Consider the following 18,124-nt stretch of genomic DNA (forward strand, 5'->3'; position numbering starts at 1 on the left):
TTTCTGATAAAACAGTAGCCTACAGCTATTTCCGTAAAAGCAGAAAATTCATAAAATTGCATCCCAAAATTAGAGCCTGGTTGATTTCTTAGCACGCCAATGTTATCGACTGATGTTAGATTATTTACCAGTAGGTATGGGTACCGGCATTTATAACAGCCGATAAATGGAAATTAAAAAAAAAAAGCACAAAAGAGATAGGAGAAACCCTTCAATCATGAGTGTCGATTTTTTATAGTTTGACCGCCAGAGGGCACTATGCAACTTCCCTTTTGACAGCAGGTGTTTGGAAGCCACAAATAACAAGTAGCTGAACCAAGGAGTTAGGCAGAGTAAGCAGTAACTAAATAACTACTCATTACAAATATTAGAGACATCTATTTATTGTTCATGAGTCTAAAAGAAACAAGTATCGGATTTCGAAATCAGTAAATATCGATATGTACCGGCAGTCTTTTCTTCTCTTCTCACTCCTCCTATGACCTGCTTACTGTCTACTTTACAGCGCCCCCGTTTGGTTAAAGCCACCCTCTCTCTCCTAGCACCGCCCTTCTTAAAATTAGCCGTGACCGAGCGTCCCCGCGTACCTCCCAAGTGCCACGGATCTTCAGGGTGGAACAGCAAACAGGTGTCGAATCAGACATTTGAAAAATTAGTTTAATGTCATTAACTAATTTATTATTAACATATTTTCACTACCTGTTGTTTGTTTAATAACGTTTTCAATTATTTTCTATTTGCGGGCTTTTATAGTGAGGTAGCTTTTAGCTAACTTTTCCTGCGACATGTGAACTTGTTCCCTCCTCCATCTAATTAGCAGAAATCGATAACTTATTCATGCGGAGGACGACTTTATGACTCAGTTATGTTTTCGGTTAATAGTCAGTTAGCGAGTTAAGTATAACAACGGCAAACGTACAGCCTGCTCTTAGGTGGCAAATACTGATTAAGAGCAGCTCTCCTCTGTCCTGTTTTCTTAGTGCGGGTAGCTAGCTGTGTGAGCTAGCATTTTGCAGATATGCTTACTGCAGTGCGCTGTGTGCTGTCCAAGCTGGTTTCTCCGCTGTGGAGGACAGTCGAAGTGGAAGGAGACATTTTCTCCCATGAATCAGGTAAATACAATATTACTTCAAACCACGTCAAGGTAAAAAAAAATTTGGTCAGCTTAATCGTGTATAGCTGGTAGCAGAATACTGACACATTAGATTAGTCAAGTTTGGTTTGCATTTGTTTCTTGGCCAGGTAGGGAAGACATTCGCCACCTGAGGGGCCGGGTGATAACCCAGCTGTGTCTTGACTATGGCATGATCGACGATGCCATCTACTTCACTAGTGGTGAGGTCTTGGGTGGCGTGCCACTGAAAGAAGGAGACCTGGTCAACTGTATAGCAGTAAGAGATGGTTCCGAAGGGGGATGGAAAGCTTTAAGGGTGAGGAGCCTGTACTTCATGTGATCAACAGCTTAAATTTCTGTTTATTTCCAAGTGTGAAGTTGTTTCTATTGAGAACTTGTTTGTTGTTCCCTCCAATAAGGCATTCACAACAGCTCTGTTGAACCATGTCCTTTAGGTGGAGAAGAGTGCAGATGCTTGGGAGGATGGAGGAAAAACCTCCTTAGAAGCTGACATTATGCAGCTGCGGCCTCTCGTTGGCATAGTCACATCATTTGATGGAGATGGTGGCTACATAAATCAAACCACATACTTCCCAAGCCACAGTCTTTGGGAAGGTACCTGTATGCACTTTACATTACATGCTAAAAGCTTCTTCCACCCCATGATGCTTTGCTACACCCATTCTTGGTCATTCAGCCCCAGCCAGTATTTTGGACTGATTTAACAACCACGTGTATCTTTAAAGATCATGTTTGGTTAGCTTTCAATCTGCTGAAGGTTTACGTTTCCTGTTTTTCAGGCATCTTTTGAGTGTTTTCTGTCTTCTCACAGGTTACGAGCCAATGAAAGGAGACTGGGTCCAAGCAAAATATTTTATCAATCCTAACCAGTGGACCACCCAAGCTCATTCTGTGGTCCCTTTACGCTATTGCCGCCTAGACCAAGTAATTGTATCATTGTTTTTTAAAATGCAATACATGCTTATTTTATTGGAGTCCATTTAATTGTACTTTAACTTTTCTGCTCAGTTATTTGCAATGGTGAAACTTTGTAACACCCCCCCCCCCCCATTTGTCATTTTCACCTCCTTTCTGTAGGTGCGTGTGACCAGTATCTATGGTCGTAGTGGAGTGGTGGATGACAGTGTTTTCTTCAGCTTGGACTCTCTCCTGCTCCCTGCCCGTTACGAGCCTTCAGTAGGACATTTGGTTAACCTGGTAATGGTAGAGAGCAGTCAGTCACTCTATAGCTGGAGGGCTCTTTGCATGGCACCCTTCTCTCAGAGGTATCAGCTACAGTTTTTAAGCTTGAAGTGATGACTGTAGATTTTGTGGGTTTGCTTTTTACAGTTTCTGCTTGGAAAAATAACTTCAGTGAGCAATCATATCAGCTTTATGTTAATTATAATGAGTGTATTTTTAAAAAAAATTTTTATTCTTTTTGCAGTGCAAATCTTTCTGCTACGCCTCTCAGAGAGGCTGAGCTGAAGAGCATCTTAGAAGATAAAGGCGGGCTGAATGTAACAGACTACGGACAGTTTGGGGAACTGATGACTGGGGAGACACGAGAGCTGGTGCTCTGGATACAGTAAGTTAATCAGGGAAGAAATAAAATATTAACATTGTCAATGTAAATAAAAGCACTCAAACTGAAATCTCTTTATAATTTATGTACATCTTATTAACTGCATTGATTTCATTCTGCTTTTGTACCTGTCAAAAGTGAAAGTGCAGCTACTTTGCTCTTACTTTTGTTTGATAAATGCCATTGAGAGTAAAAACGTAGTAATACTTTTTCTACGTGTTCATATGAGCATAAATGAAATAAAACACTCATTTTCCAGAGGACAACCTAAAGGGGAACCACAGTAGATAGAGAGCGAGCATGTTGGCACTATTTATAAAGGCACATAACTTGAAAACAAAACAAATGATGTAGTCTCTCGGAGATAGAGGTCAGCATGGATCAGCACAAAATGCTCCCTGTGGACATCCTTTTAGAAGGGGAAAGTGCTTAATCACAGCAAATTGTACTACTGCATCACGAACCTTCTGAGAACTGTGGACTATATTATCGAGAAAATGCAATTTTAATTTGATATATTATCAAGAAAATGCAGTTCAGTAGGATTGTGCTTTAGTGTCTTCGTCTTTCTCTTAACAGAAATAAAGGTTCAGAGACCCACAAGTTGACACACTGCGACTTTGCTGGCTGGGACTCAGAAGAACAGTTCACTCTGGTTAGTGTTAAAGGATTGACATCACTGAGGCAAAAAGGGCAGCAGCTGCAAGAAAACCCTGTCAAGTCTTCAGAAATACAAGTGAAAGATGGAAAAGATGGAGACAAAGAAAATGGCGATGCGCAGAAGGAGGCTGTCCATTCCCCCGGTCTAAGAAGACAGGAAAGCGAGTTGGATATTTTACCTGGAGAGAGACTGCCAGTTGTTGTAGCCTGCGAGGCAAAGTAAGTTTTGTTTTTAATCCTCTTATCAAAACTATGGTAAAAATAATACAATCACTAATATGGGTCATGTATGAAAAAGAAGAACTTTGCTTAATCTCACTTTGGATTAACTGGTTAACAATTTATTAGAGTTTCACTGTTGGAGGTGTCTTGTGTCTCTGTTGGGTTTTTGTTGGTATGATTTTTATGTACAGCTGAATCTTGTTTGGGAAATGTCTCAAGGGGCCTGGGAACTTGTGCTGAGCTGCTACTGCTGCACTTCTCTTCTTTCACCATCGGGAGGCGCTTGAAGGTCACCGTGCGCAGTGAATGTGAAGATGTGCTCCAGCCCTCTGTGCCCTACACTCCTACTGATAATCGCCCAGTCGCTGCAAAATCTCCTCATGTGATCACAGTAGCTGCTCCGAAAATGACACCAAGGTATCGAAGGAGCCGATTCCAATGATTCTGATCATGTGGGGGTTATTGGTGGGCATAATTATTTTTTTTTCCCCCCTATATTAAGTTGCAAAACCAACCCTTGCTACTTGCTGTGTAAGGCTGATTGTCCCTCTTCTAGGCTTCCTAAGCGACGGTTGCCACAATTTCTACCCAACTACCCTGTGCCTCATGCTCTAAGAGACTGTGTGGAAACCCAGAGCGATGTCCTGGTAGTTGAGCCCTGCCTTGGAGAGGTGAGCTTGCCTGTGGTCAAGTTAATCTGGTCCTGAAGAATAATGACAAAAACATTAGATTTTTTACATGATTGGGAGGTGTTGTTTATGGTTGGCTGACAATAATTTCACTTTCTGAATCAGTAAAATAACAAACTGTAGATCTTGAGTAAGGAATTAACTTTTAAGCCTTTCTATAAGCAATGTGATGTAAAATGTTAGGAACTGCCTCAGGTGGCTGATGTTTTGTGCCCTATTGAAAATAGAAAATCCGAATTTGCATGAAGTGAAACAGTAAGTTATTGCATTTTGCTAAGGTGCTGTCCCCGTCGAACATGCAGTCGCGTTTCTCAGTCCTTCTCTGGCTGGAAGAGTTGCACGCAGAAAGGGAACTGAGAGAATTCTCTATCAGTGGAGCGCTTCTCAGGAAAGGGGCTGTCTACCTGCACCTCGAGGTCCCCGGTTTGGCCGAAGGCAGACCTAATCTCAATATAGGTGAGGTGGCCTTCAGCACCTTTCATCAGTATTGTTGTTTTATTGTTACTGTTCAACAAAAGAAGAAGGTTGACAAGCTTCCTTTTCAGGGGACAGAATAATACTGAAGAAGTTACAGAGTGATGGTGTGGTAATGGAGTACATTAGCTACGTCACAGAGGTATGGAGATATGTTATTGTAAAGCATATTTTCAAAAAATAGTTAGTTTTATGTTTTGGTCTAATGCTTGGTTGTTACACAGATCAATGATGAGGATGTGAGTTTGCGAGTGAACTCAGACTTTCAGCGCAGTTACCTTGGAGAGCCACTAGATGTTGAGTTCTCTTACAACAGGTGAGAAAATGAGTAGAATCCTAATATCATAATGAATTTATTACTTCACATTTCACATAATGCATTTGTCTTTCACCTGAAAACAGTGTTTCATAGTTGCTGTGCCTCAGAGTTTTTTGTTTACCTTTTAATGTTTTTGATGTTTGTGTAATCAGATTGACTATGAGGCGGTGTCACAGTGCACTTGAACAGACAAAACACTTTGGGGAAGGTAAGTTCAATCTAAATTACTGTGAGTCCACATTCCAGACTCATTTTCTTTTAAAGAATTTTATATAAAAATATCTTTTGATGTAATGAAATGATATTTTGTGTAATATGTATAGAAAAACTGTAAAAGGTTAAAAACAGAGGAAAAACAAGAGTAACTGCTTGAAAACTCATCTTTAGTATGACACACATTGTCAGGACCACAAAAGTGGCACTAGAGGGTGCTGTTTGTATATGACTTATTGTCTTGACAGAGAATGTACTGCAGCGACAGCTTGCTCAGATGGCTTCAAACATTTTGTAAAAAGAAACGCAAAGCTTGTTTTATTTCTTCATAGCTACATATTGAATACAGAATACCCAAGCATGTATGACTAACTTTAAAAGCAGTTTTTAAAATTGTCGGGCAGTTCTCTTCCCCTCAAGAGTGACACCTCGGACCCCTCGGTGGACTGGAAAATGGATGGATAAACTAGATGAAGACAAAACGGTAGAGAACAATAAGGTGAAAATATGTGGGGGTGGGGGGTGAAAGTAAGACATTACTTCATTAAATTTAAAGCTTTTAATCAAATGTAAATATGTTTAAAAACCAGGCACCAGCCACTGAAAATGGAAAAGTGTCAGGCATTACCATTGACATGAAGTCAAAAGGCACACAGACTAAAGGTACAGATATTTTCAGTGTCATACTGATTTTGCCTGTGTTTTGACGGATAACGTCACCGGCATCATCATTAACAAATGTGTAATTGTATCTAGATTGTGCACCACCATCTAAACCCCTCCCCACCAAAGGGCACTTCTTTAACCCAGACCTGAACCCCCCTCAGAAGGAGGCAGTGAAGAGGATCCTAGCAGGGGAGTGTCGGCCCCTTCCGTACGTGCTCTTTGGACCTCCAGGCACTGGAAAGACGATCACCATTATAGAGGCCATACTCCAGGTGCACATACTCGATGCAATATAGTCACATGAATACATAGAAAAATATAATTTTGTAAGTGCCACTCTTATTCACACTGTGGCTGTGCTCATTTTATATTTTTCCATTTTGTCCTTTGGTATTTAGGTTTAAGTCTGGATTGTCAATAGATAGAATTGTTGTTACCCTGCTGGTGGGTGAGCAGGCAGCATGGACACCCAAGTTTGTGAGTTTGATAACTTAATAATAAATTGACATAGCGGTTTCAAATTGATACCATAGGTGTATTTACTAAAAATCTCGGACGAATTTGAATGTCAGTGACCTTGGCCTCAAGGTTGGAGGTCAGAGGTCAATTTTTCTGAAAATCTCGTGAATGCAGTAACATGTGAGAACAAGGTGACATAGGTTTTTTTTAAAAATTTGTACCATAGGTGTGTCTACTAGGAGGCTGAGGGGTACCACTGGCTGCTGCTACTGCCAGTATTTTGTAATTTTTCTAATTAATTTAATTTTTTTTTATGACAAAGTGAATAAAAATTCTAAGCATTCAAATCATTTTCGGACTCTCATTTGCAAATGACGGCTGTTTGACTCCCATTGCTTGTATGAGGTTTAATCTTTTTCACATCCAGGTTTACCACTTTATGCCCAGTAGTCGGGTACTTGTATGCACCCCCTCCAACAGTGCTGCTGACCTCATCTGCATCCGCCTACATAACAGTGGCTTCCTGCATGCTGCGAGTTTGGCCCGTGTCAATGCGTCCTGTAGGCAGAATGAGGTATTTAATATTATTTAATATAGTATTTGGGCTAATGTGTTTGACTGTTTCAGATTTAGATTTCTTTTTTCTCTTTTCTCTCCACCCCTCCCCGTAGTCTATCCCAGAAGTGCTGAGAGTGTACTCCAGGGCAGGAGAGGACATTCGTCAAGCTGCTTTCCACAGGATTGTGGTCAGCACCTGCTCCAGTGCTGGCATGTTCCACAATATAGGCCTACCGTAAGACATGGGTTATAGTAGAGAAAGGTTAATTAGTTTTTCTCCCACTTTAGTCCTTGTTTACTAACCCTTTAATAATCTTCAGAGTGGGACACTTTACTCATCTGTTTCTGGATGAAGCCGGTCAAGCCACTGAGCCAGAGTCCCTGATCCCGATGAGCATTGTGTCTGAGAGAGATGGACAGGTTAGCTATGTCAGACATTAGAAAATTTCAGGGTTGTGGTGAATTTGATGACTGGCTAAACTAATTTTCCACGTTTTTGTATACAACCTTTACTTTTTGGTCATGACTGAACTGAGCTTTATTAACAATGACTCTTTTTGTTGTTGTTTAAAAAAAACCCCTTTCCCTATTTAGATAGTTTTAGCTGGAGACCCCTGCCAGTTGGGTCCGCTTGTGAAGTCCAAGATAGCTAGTGCCTTTGGCTTTGGGGTGTCTTTGTTGGAGAGGCTGATGGCCAACCCTCTGTACTCCAGACAGGACTGGGGCTACAATCCGAAACTGGTTAGTGTTCTACATAAAGATGTTTATGGTGTTGAGCATTTTTAAGTTGTTCTTTGCAGAAATGCATCATATTAAAATGTGTAAAGATAAAATCTTTATGATACAGTGCAGCTCTAATGATAAATGAACTTGACTAGAATGTGTCAGTATATTTTCAGTCTACATGATAATCACAGGAGTGCTGTTTCATTACAACAACAGGTAACTAAGCTGGTCTACAACTATCGTTCTCATGAGGCCTTGCTCACACTGCCTTCAAAGCTCTTCTATCAGGGAGAACTGTGCTGTAAAGGACCCAGGCCTATTGTGGACTCCCTCTGCCAGTGGAAAAATCTGCCCAAAAAAGGCTTCCCACTTCTTTTTCATGGAGTCAGGGTAATGAAAATATAGAATATGGTTTCCTTCATCACGTGATAGGTTCCTTTACTGAGTAATGTTATATGACACTTTGTTGGGATTGCTAGCTTGCATTTTTATTTTGTTGCATGATTTATTTTTTTTTCCCTTCTTTCTCTAGGGGACAGAAATGAGAGAAGGTAACAACCCATCATGGTTTAACCCAGTAGAAGCTGTACAGGTCATGCTATACTCCTGTCAACTGGCAAAGAAGCTCTACAATCCTGTCCATGCCTCTGACATTGGCGTCATTGCCCCCTACAAAAAACAAGTATGAGTTTACAATTCATCACTGTAATTTTTTTTTTTTTTTTTTCCTTTTACTATTTTATTAGACAGAAAGAAACCCCAACATTTTGCATAATTCAAACTGTTACTCCAAATGGCTTTTCAACTTAAAACTGGCCAACTACACTCCTTTAGACCCTAAACTCTTCTGGCTTTCCTCACCAGTGTGAGAAGATTCGTGTCCTGCTGGGGAAGGTGGGCCTGTCGGACATCAAAGTGGGCTCTGTGGAGGAGTTCCAAGGACAAGAGTTTCTGGTCATCATTTTGTCTACGGTAGGCAAAAACATGCTTTGGATAATTACAGGTAGAAATATTCGACTGTATTTTCCTCTAAGTAAAAGGCTAGCTGTTTGATTCTTTTTATTTTATTTTTTTAACATGCATCTGTGTTATCAAATATCAAAATATGAGTAAGTAGTGTAACATGTTTTTGCATTTGATTTTGATATAATTATTTCTTTTTTTTAATCCAAGTGGCAGACATTGGTGTTTTTATTGTCATTTGGGTGGTTGGGTTTAGATTTTGGTCTAAACAACGAAAGCATGGATAATCCTGCCTTGTATTAATTGTTCAGACTGGTGGTGAATTAACAGTGTGAGGGACATTTTCTTGGCACACTTTGGGTACCAACTGAGCATCATTATAAACCACAGCCTACCTGAGTATTGTTGCTATGTCCATCACAGTTTGACCAGTATACCCATCTTCTCATGGCTGCTCTGATTAGCTCAAAGTGGTTTCTTGAACTTGACAATAAATTCATTGCACCCAAATGACCACCACGATCATCAGATCTCAAATCAGTAGAGCACCTTTGGATGTGATGGAATGGAAGACTTGCATCATGGATAGCAGGTGACAAATCTGAGTGATGCCAACCTATCAATATGAACCAAAATATTTGAGGAATATTTCCAAAAGTGCATGTATGCCATGAAAGCAGTTCTGAAAGGGAAAACGGGGTCCACCAGGGTACTAGCAAGGTGCAACTAATGAAGTGGCCACTGAATGTTTATATCCTTTAACCTCAAATTACACAGGATTTAAATAGTGAATACACAAAATAAACCTGTACCATATAAAACTTCCACTATACTGAAGCCCTTGTTGGTTTATTTATTTATTTTTTAAACTGAACAAGCAGACATGCTGATTTAGTTCAACCTTGTGCACAAATGTAAACCGTAACATTTACATATGTTATGTTCATTGTCATGGCATTTAATCCACATAATTCTTCTATAATATAGGTGCGCTCTAGTGAGTCACTACAGAGTGATGATCTAAAGAGTACGCTTGGCTTTCTGGCCAACCCAAAACGCTTCAATGTGGCCATCACTCGACCCAAAGCTCTGCTTTTAATTGTTGGAAACCCACACATTCTCATTAGGGTGAGTGACCTCTCAACTTTTTTTTTTCTCGCGCCATACTGGTTGTAATAAAATGCATTCACCCTATATGTTCTAAAATCATAATTCCTTTCCAGGACCCATGCTTCAGGGCTCTGCTTGAGTACTGCTATATTAATGAGGCTTATCTGGGCTGCGACCCTCCTTCCTGTCTTCAAGATGTTCACACGTAAGTAAACAGGTTCATAATGGATATTCTTGACTATTGCAAGGCTACTAATCAAATATTTATTTTTAGTCCAGATTCTATTCTGATTTTTTTTTTTTTTATCATTATTATTATTGTGCAAAAATGTGAACCCCATCTCATTTTCCCACAGTGTTGCAGAGGAGCAAAGGAGCACATAAAAGGGACAATAACAGAGGGTGTACTCCAGCACAGTCAACCTGGCAATCCAATTATGTTTAAATTTGTATTTCCTCCTTCACATTTTCTCAGCTTTGCTCTGTGTACCTCTTAACGTAATTGCTTTAAAAAGAAAAATATCTTGTTTACTTAAGAGCCAAATGCAGTCCCACTGGGATGAGAAATAAAGGTGACACTCATGATCACGGCCCAAGCATTCTTGTGTCCTACCATTAAGTTGATGTGCTTGACACTGCATAAGATGGTTCAGATTTTTGGGTGAATTACCGAGAATTGCACCTTAATGGTCCCAGTGTGTTTATCTACCCAGTCTGCACAGTAATGGTTCCAGAGTTATTTGAATGGAATCGACCTTGCTTTTAAAGCAGAAATTTCTAAGTAATGTGGTGCCAGCTCTTTGATAAACAAGAGAAAATGGATACAACAAAACAAAGTTTTGGTATATTGAGGACATTAACCTAAGCAGATGTCTGCGGATTTTATGGGCAAGTTGTCTGCATAAGTTGATATAACAGTGTCTGCCCATAAGACCTGGAGACTGGATGTGACAATTGAGTGCTATTGAAAGTCTGCACATTCACCGTCAGTCATACTGGAGCCCAGTGGGTGGAGTAATGGGAAGAGAAAAGAGGAAAATGGGGGTTCAGTGTCTTTAAGTTAATGGGTCTATTAGAAGCAGGGAGGGGATAACGCTTATCTGAACTGTGAGAGAGCCCAGCTCAGACACAAAGTCCCTTTTCTTTTCTTCCAAGAGACACCCCTATCTTTGATGTATGCCTCAGGTGTTTTTGTTTTTGTTTTTTTGGTTTTTTTCCCCTCTGGTGTCCCACTTATCCAGTAATGGCTGAACCATAGAGTGAAGAATACCCATACATATTTATATTGTTTAAAATAATGTTGCTTTGGAGGTTCTTAAGTTATAGTCTGACACGTTCCTCACTTAGATTTTGAAGCATTATGGGTTTTGAAGTTGTTTTGCTGACACAGTAACTGCTCATGAATGATTTAAGACTTTCAAATGCACACATTAAAGCCTAAGGTCTGGAATGCAAATTTTTATTATCACACAGAAGAAAGGTTACCATTTTCCCCACAAGATGCTAAAGCCAGTGTCTGAAATAAGCAGACAGTATAAACCCACATGGTGTGTTTGTGGGTTTATTTATTTATTTTGGTCCCAGGACAGTGTGTATAGCTCACATGTGCTCACATGTAGCATATAATGGGGACAGTCCGTGCCAGCTGCATTCTGACTAGTTTGTGCTTATTTTATTATAGCAGGTGGTGCTTGTAAGGAGGTAAGACATTGCTGTGAATTCCCCAGAGCAGACAAGTTGGCTACCAAAGGAGGAGGGGGGTTATAGCACACATGGAAAGATTGCATCAGAGAAAGCATTTCAAACAACAAAAAAACCACCTTGCCACAAAGTGAAATGGCTTGACCAGCTAAATATACAGCAAAAATGCAAAAGTTAAGATTGGTTAATAATGTTGGTCGAAAAAAATGAATGAACTCATTAAGCAATAAGCTGTTAAAACAGGCTTGCATGGGGGATTTTTTTTTTTTCTTGTTATCATTAGTGAATGGGCGGTTAGAACTATTAGCTAAAAGTTGTGGATGAATAGGTAATAATCAATAAATGGTTAACTTTAACAAAGTATTCTTATTGTTGTATTTATATAGATATGTATATATTAAATGTACTGTAAATACCATATGTTCTGTTTCTGTACCACTATTATTTTTGCACCATGACACCAAGACAAATTCCTCATGTGTGCAGAAACTTGGAAATAAACATAATTCTGAGCTAAATACGATACATTTTCCTAATGAGGGACAATAAATTATATTTCTATAAGCTGTAAGCTGAAAATTAGTATTTTATGCATTTAAACAGGGAAATTTGTTTGAAAAACTAAAAATTATGCATACAAATATATATGTAGCTTACACTAAAGATTTAAAATTGAGTAAGACTCACTTTAAATAACTTAAAATGAAAATGGTAACAGGCAATGATGGACTGTTTAAGTCCAATTGACAGCCCTCAACTTAAAAGTTGATCGCTTGGTCGTACAGATCCTCTGCTCAATGTATATGAAAGCCAGATCGTGTAGGAAAATGGCTAAAGCTACTCTTAATTGTTGGCTTTAGGGGATAATTGTCCACGCTAGACTGTCTACTGTATTAAGACAGAGTTGCTCAGGTATTAAGATCACTACACTATCACCTTTTCACAAACTGAGGTAGGGGCAGGCAACACATTACCAAGACAGACACTGTGTCTACAAGGCAGCCATTAGGCTCAACAATAGATCCCTGCTGGGCACTCAGCAGGGGGAGCTTGTTAAATGTGTTGACCTATTCTCCCAAATTAGTCCTGAACTATTATTGCTCAGTTAGTCCCCCTCTTACTGACTGTACTCGTCTACCCAAGCTGGAACCAGTCTCCGCTCATCAGATTGTAAAAGTTGACTAAGCTGTTGCTCAGTGGAGGGCTTGCAACCATGGAGGGCTCAGAAGTTGCAAGTGCATTGTCCTCACAGCAGATAGGGTTGACACACACAAATGTGGTCAGTCAGAAAGCACTTTACTTTGTCATCTCTGATCACCAGCCACAGGAGGCTGGTTAGGATAGAGACTTCTGGTTTGTAAGAGAAAGTCTTAGTGGCATCAGCCTCAGATACAGATCTAAACCTGGAGACAGACGACATCAAAACAAACATGATGATGCTGTAATGGAGTTCTGTTGTATTAACAGAATTTGACAAATGCGTGTCTTTATCTATGGTTGACAAATAAAGAAGAATTGAAATGGTCTAAATTCTCTAAACTGATCTGGAATATGTCATTATGTCACTGTATTGGTTAATGAAACAGGAATTTTCTCAGCTTCTATTGCATGAAATGGATAAATTAAAGCTGGGCCAGTATTTTACATCTGGATCTGAGGTTGGGTTATTGGTAGATCAAAGCCAGGTGTGCCAGAGGAGACACTGGTTTGCTAATGAGAACTGGAGGCTCTGCAGATGAGTCTCCAATTAGGAAGCAGGGACACATGAAAGACGCTTGCCGTATAAGGGAGACAGCCTGACTGTCTACAAAACCTCATTTATTTATTTTTAAATAGAACTTTCAGAGATGCAAAACAACTTCATACACAAACTGAATTCCAAAAATGCTGGGACACTGTGTAAACAGAAACAGAATGCAATGATTGTTAAATATTAGAAACCCATGTTTTATTAACATTAGAACATAGAAAAATTGTGGAACAGTTCCTTAACATAAAATTGTTAAGGACGGGTGAATATCTAATGAATCGTCCAAATAAAAAAAATTTAAAATTACGCAAATCTGGAGAAATCTCTGTGCGCAAGGCTTAAAATCATTGGATCCCCACAATCTTCAGGTGCTTAAAAACAGGCATTCTGTGATGGAAATCACTGAATGGGCTCAGTACCACTTCCAGAAATCATTGTCTGTGTACACTGTTTGATGAATAGAAATTTGAAATTATTTTTGCAAAATATAGACTCCACATTCTCTACACTAAAGAGGAGACAGACCATCCAACTTATCACCACTCAGTTCAAAAGCCTGCACAAGTGAAAGCACATCATTAATACTTAAATGCACATACAACCTTTAAAGCCAACATCCTGACAGTACAATTTTCACTCTTTATCAACACAATCCTAAACCTGTAATTGCAGTTATTACAACAATGTGGCTTTGTATAGTAGAAGAGTGTGCACTGAAATGGCCTAAATGCAGTCCGGATCTTACACCAACTAAAAACATTCGGAGCATCATAAAATGAAAAATAGGACAAAGAAGACCCAGGACTGCTGAGCAGCTAGGATTCTATAACAAGAAGAATGGGACAACACTCCAGAAAATCCAGCAGCTGCTCTCAGATCTCAGACATTTACAGACTATTGTTAAAAGAAAAGGTAATGCTACACAGTGGTAAACATGACCCTCTCGCAACTTTTTTGTTGTTGTTGTTTTTTGTGTGAAATGTTGCTGCCATCAAATTCAGAATTACATTTTTCCCCCCTGAAAACTGAAACTTTCCTTTTTTCTTTCCCATGAACATTTTTGTGCCCTGTGGACCTATTAAAGCAAATGTAGGAGACTGTGTGACTTAACTGAGTGGTGAAAGTTGGGGCTGGGATTCCCCAGTGTTTCCCCCTCCCTGCCCCCCTAGTCCACACACCATCTGCTTACTGCCACCCCCGTCGTCTGCGGCCATCACAAAACAAGTCGTTATCTCCAAAGACACGTCTCTGCATCTTTGATTGGTGGTTGATAACAGACCTACAGACTCATGGGGCTGGCTGACCTTGCTGTATATATATCATGACATTTCAGCAGAGACTGGCAACAAAGCTGGTTTAAAGCTCTCCCTGTTTAACCTTGTGTCCTCTCCTGCTTTGGCTTTCTGATCCTGACATTATGGCTGTTTTCTTGACTGTGGCTCTTATGACTATGGCTTGTCCTTTACTGGCGTTTGACATGGGTCAGTCTACTCGTTGTGTTGCCATTCCCCACAAGATGCATGTCTGCAAAGATGTTGGATACTCAGAGATGCGTTTGCCAAACTTTTTGGGCCACAGTAGCCTGGAAGGCGAGGTGGTGCCACATTCAGAGGATTGGAGGCCGCTGTTGCAGACAGGCTGCCACCCTCAAGCACAAGCCTTCCTCTGCTCCCTCATTGCCCCTGTTTGTCTTGACACGTAAGTAGATTTTCTGTGTTGAGCTTTGCTTTCTTTCTTTTTATTCTTTCCTTTAATAATCATGGCCATTGTAATCTTGTTTGTTCACTGTGTAACATCTTGTTGCTATTTGTTCAGTTTCATCCAGCCCTGTCGTAGTCTGTGTGTGGCAGTAAGGGAAAGCTGTGCCCCAGTGCTTGCCTGCCAAGGACACCCATGGCCTGATGTTCTTGATTGTGACCGTTTCCCTGCTGAGGAAGACATGTGTCTTTCTCACCATGGAAAACCTGGCATCTTTTCTAAAGGTAAAGACTACAGGTTCATTATTAAGGATTATAATGTTTAATTCCAATATTTGAAAACCAATCCTTACGCTTTTAGGTTGTTTTATGATTACCACATATGCTCAACAGTTATTTTAAATAATATTTGATTTTTATCGCAGGTTTGCCTAAATCTGCCTGTCAAAATTGTCCTTATGTGGAAGAGGCTCCTGAATCCAAAACAATCTTGGATTCTTTCTGCAGGCATGATTTTGGTACGTTCAAAAAATCTCTCAAAAAGCTCCGGTGTGGTCACATGTGTTTGTTTTTGTCACAACTTCCGATTTTCCTGGTGTTTATTATTGTTAATTTTTTCCCCTACAGCTGTTACTGCCAAACTCCACCGTCTTCGCCTACCCACAGGAGAGCCAGAATTTGAAATTGAGGGACGGGTCGAGTTTATCCGTCAGGGTCCTCTGTTGCCCTATGACACCCAGCATCTGCTCCAGCAGTGGCTCCTTATCAACGTTAGATGTGCCCGTGCCCTTGTGCGTCCTGGGAGGTCACAGCTTTATGTGCTGACTGGTTCTGTGCAGCATGATGGGACCCTTTCTCTGACTCGTGTCTTCCCTTGGCACAGAAAAGATGCAAACATTGCGGTGGCATTTCGAAAATGGAAGCACCACAGATGTTGAAGGGACATGGACCAAAACAGGAGCTTGAAATCTGTGTTTTGAGGCACAGAGGGAGCTCAGTGGCACTGGCTTTTAAGAAGTATTTGTAAAAGAGGGTAAATTGTTATAAGAACTGACTCAAGCAATTTGCTCATCTGAGCAGGTCGCCGTCTCATTTCATCGTTGTTAGTGCTTTTGTTAGCACACTGCATTAAGACACACTGAAACCTGTACATAGTATTATACATATAAATTTATAGTAGATTATATTTTCTGTTAAAAGCTGTATTTATGATGTTCCATGTGTTGTTTGGAATAAATGACAATAAAATAGTCGTCCTATGAAACCACATATTTGTGAGGTTTCTTTCCCTCATGCTTATGCTCATAAGCCTTGCTTTAGCCTAGTATGTTTATCTCTTTAATACAACCGTTATTTAGTTAATGCTTTTACAAGAGAGAGCTAATTAAACGCCCTCATCAGTTATCACTTGTGTCACCACAAGGTGGCACACTAATGCCACTTGTTCTGAAACATTGCATAATACAATGTAAAACTAACACCTAGCATGCAGTAATAGTTACAAATTGGATTGCCTGTAAATAGTTCTGCATATGATACCAAGCTGTTTTAAATGTCTTGATCACTATGTTCACAGTGTGAGGCCCATTCTGTGTAATGCTAACGAGAAGATCAATCACTCCCTTTACATTTGAATAGTCTTGTTTTCACAGCTCGGCTAAACAGACATAGTTCATGAACAATGGATGTGTTTGGTGCTTTTTAAAAATCTACTTTTGGGTTTTATGTTGCCTTGGAGTTGAAATGCTAAATATTTGACTGTTTTGGTGAAAGCCAATTCAGCCTCGGGAATAGCTGTGAAGTAAAATCATCAGCATTCCATATAATATTTTTTACATTATTTATATTTGATCTTTTATATTGTGTACATTGTCTATCGATTTTATTGTTTATTTTAATATTTATGTACAGCGCTTTGTGATTGTCTATCTGCGAAAAGCGCTTAATAAAGTTTACTTACTTACTTACTAATATAATACACAATGTATCACATGTGTAATGTGATGTGATGAGCAGGATACTTTGATGCATTTATTTAAAATCATTTATGTGAACTTTAGAAAATGATATCAATAGAATAGGAGACGAGCACAACAAATTACAATCTTTTATTTATCCCCAATAATAATGTTCATTTCTTTATTTGAAATGTTGTCTGAGTAAGTCTAGTGTCTGTAATACCTTTTCCCGTCTGGGTACATTGGCTAAATTGTTAAATAAGCAAATTGTATGACATGAAAAGCGTGTTTTAATCCTCTACAAACAAGAATGAAAGCAGGCGTGATGTCAAAATTAAAAAAATGTTTAAAAGAAATTGATTTTTTTTTTCTTTCTATTTGTTCATACTTAAACTGATATGCCTGAATTTTCAATGCGTGCCAACGTGCTGGTCCCGATGGACAGGCTGGATTCCATGTTCCTTTCCTTTCAGATCTCTCTATTTCATAGAGTCACACAACAGTCTTCAAGAATGCATGGCATCTCACAGACCTGCATGCTAAATTTGACGTTTTTTTCATGCTTAACAATGATCATCAATCACTACCCATTAGCCTTTATCTGTCATTCATTTATCATCATCAACCACCCTCATTTGGGTTGCCATTGGAAAAAAAAAACTATAATTGTGTAGTTTGTTCCCCCGTGTTCACAGAACAAAAATACGATTTCTTTCTTAACAAACAGAAAGTTCCACACATGGTAACCAAACATCACATGACCAAGAGAATACTCAAAGACTGAAAGTGAGTTTATGATGTTGTTAATGATTAAGATATATGGTTAAGATTTTGCATACAAATAAGTAATGTCACTCAATCATAGTAGCAAGACATTTTTTTGGTATAGTGACTGGAGTGAAGTTATATAGCAACAAGTTATTTAAGCTTTTCTTTCACATGCAACAACAACAACTGACAGGTTGATTCTGACGCTATCTGTGGGCCTGGAATGAGCTCCCGATACAGTGCATTTTAATGATTCACACTGCAGTTGAAAATGTTTCACTTTGTGTTCACTGCAAATCTCAGATGATTTTTAATGTTTGCAGAAATGAAGTATAAAATATAATTATGGCAAATTATGGAATATATATTTTGCGTCTTCTTAATACTTAATAATACTTCTTAATAGTTTGAGAAATCCATTCCATATATAAATCCATCATCACCATGCATTCTTTGAAAGAATTTGTTTTTTCCTTGTTATTCTTTTCAGCA

The 18,124-nt window shown here is 39.3% G+C and overlaps 2 protein-coding genes across 4 annotated transcripts; both read left to right on the forward strand.

Annotated features, from left to right (window-relative positions):
- The first annotated feature begins 493 nt into the window (after nt 1-493).
- mov10l1 (Mov10 like RNA helicase 1) lies at nt 494-10,343 on the forward strand. Of its 3 annotated transcripts, none has more exons than XM_013270578.3 (27): nt 494-628; nt 981-1,112; nt 1,243-1,430; nt 1,570-1,729; nt 1,947-2,059; nt 2,213-2,400; nt 2,562-2,702; nt 3,279-3,578; nt 3,801-3,998; nt 4,138-4,252; nt 4,549-4,726; nt 4,816-4,886; nt 4,969-5,060; nt 5,216-5,271; nt 5,681-5,775; nt 5,867-5,939; nt 6,033-6,214; nt 6,829-6,975; nt 7,073-7,194; nt 7,280-7,379; nt 7,554-7,700; nt 7,902-8,075; nt 8,218-8,367; nt 8,550-8,657; nt 9,636-9,776; nt 9,872-9,963; nt 10,115-10,343. In XM_013270578.3, the coding sequence occupies exons 2-27, from the start codon at nt 1,019-1,021 to the stop codon at nt 10,140-10,142; spliced, it is 3,453 nt and encodes a 1,150-aa protein (XP_013126032.1). In that variant the 5' UTR covers nt 494-628; nt 981-1,018; the 3' UTR covers nt 10,143-10,343. The 3 variants fall into 3 exon arrangements, with proteins under 3 accessions (XP_013126032.1, XP_013126033.1, XP_003444057.2); XM_013270579.3 differs by having other exon boundaries at nt 506-628; nt 957-1,112; XM_003444009.5 differs by having other exon boundaries at nt 506-628; nt 5,681-5,760.
- A 179-nt stretch (nt 10,344-10,522) lies between these two features.
- szl (sizzled) lies at nt 10,523-17,179 on the forward strand. Its single transcript, XM_003443913.5, has 4 exons — nt 10,523-14,907; nt 15,025-15,191; nt 15,332-15,424; nt 15,534-17,179. Exons 1-4 carry the CDS (start codon nt 14,627-14,629, stop codon nt 15,842-15,844), a joined length of 852 nt encoding a protein of 283 aa, XP_003443961.3. The 5' UTR covers nt 10,523-14,626; the 3' UTR covers nt 15,845-17,179.
- Nucleotides 17,180-18,124: the final 945 nt, after the last annotated feature.

This window comes from Oreochromis niloticus, linkage group LG7 (genome assembly GCF_001858045.2).
Source record: "Oreochromis niloticus isolate F11D_XX linkage group LG7, O_niloticus_UMD_NMBU, whole genome shotgun sequence".
NCBI classification, from domain to species: domain Eukaryota; kingdom Metazoa; phylum Chordata; class Actinopteri; order Cichliformes; family Cichlidae; genus Oreochromis; species Oreochromis niloticus.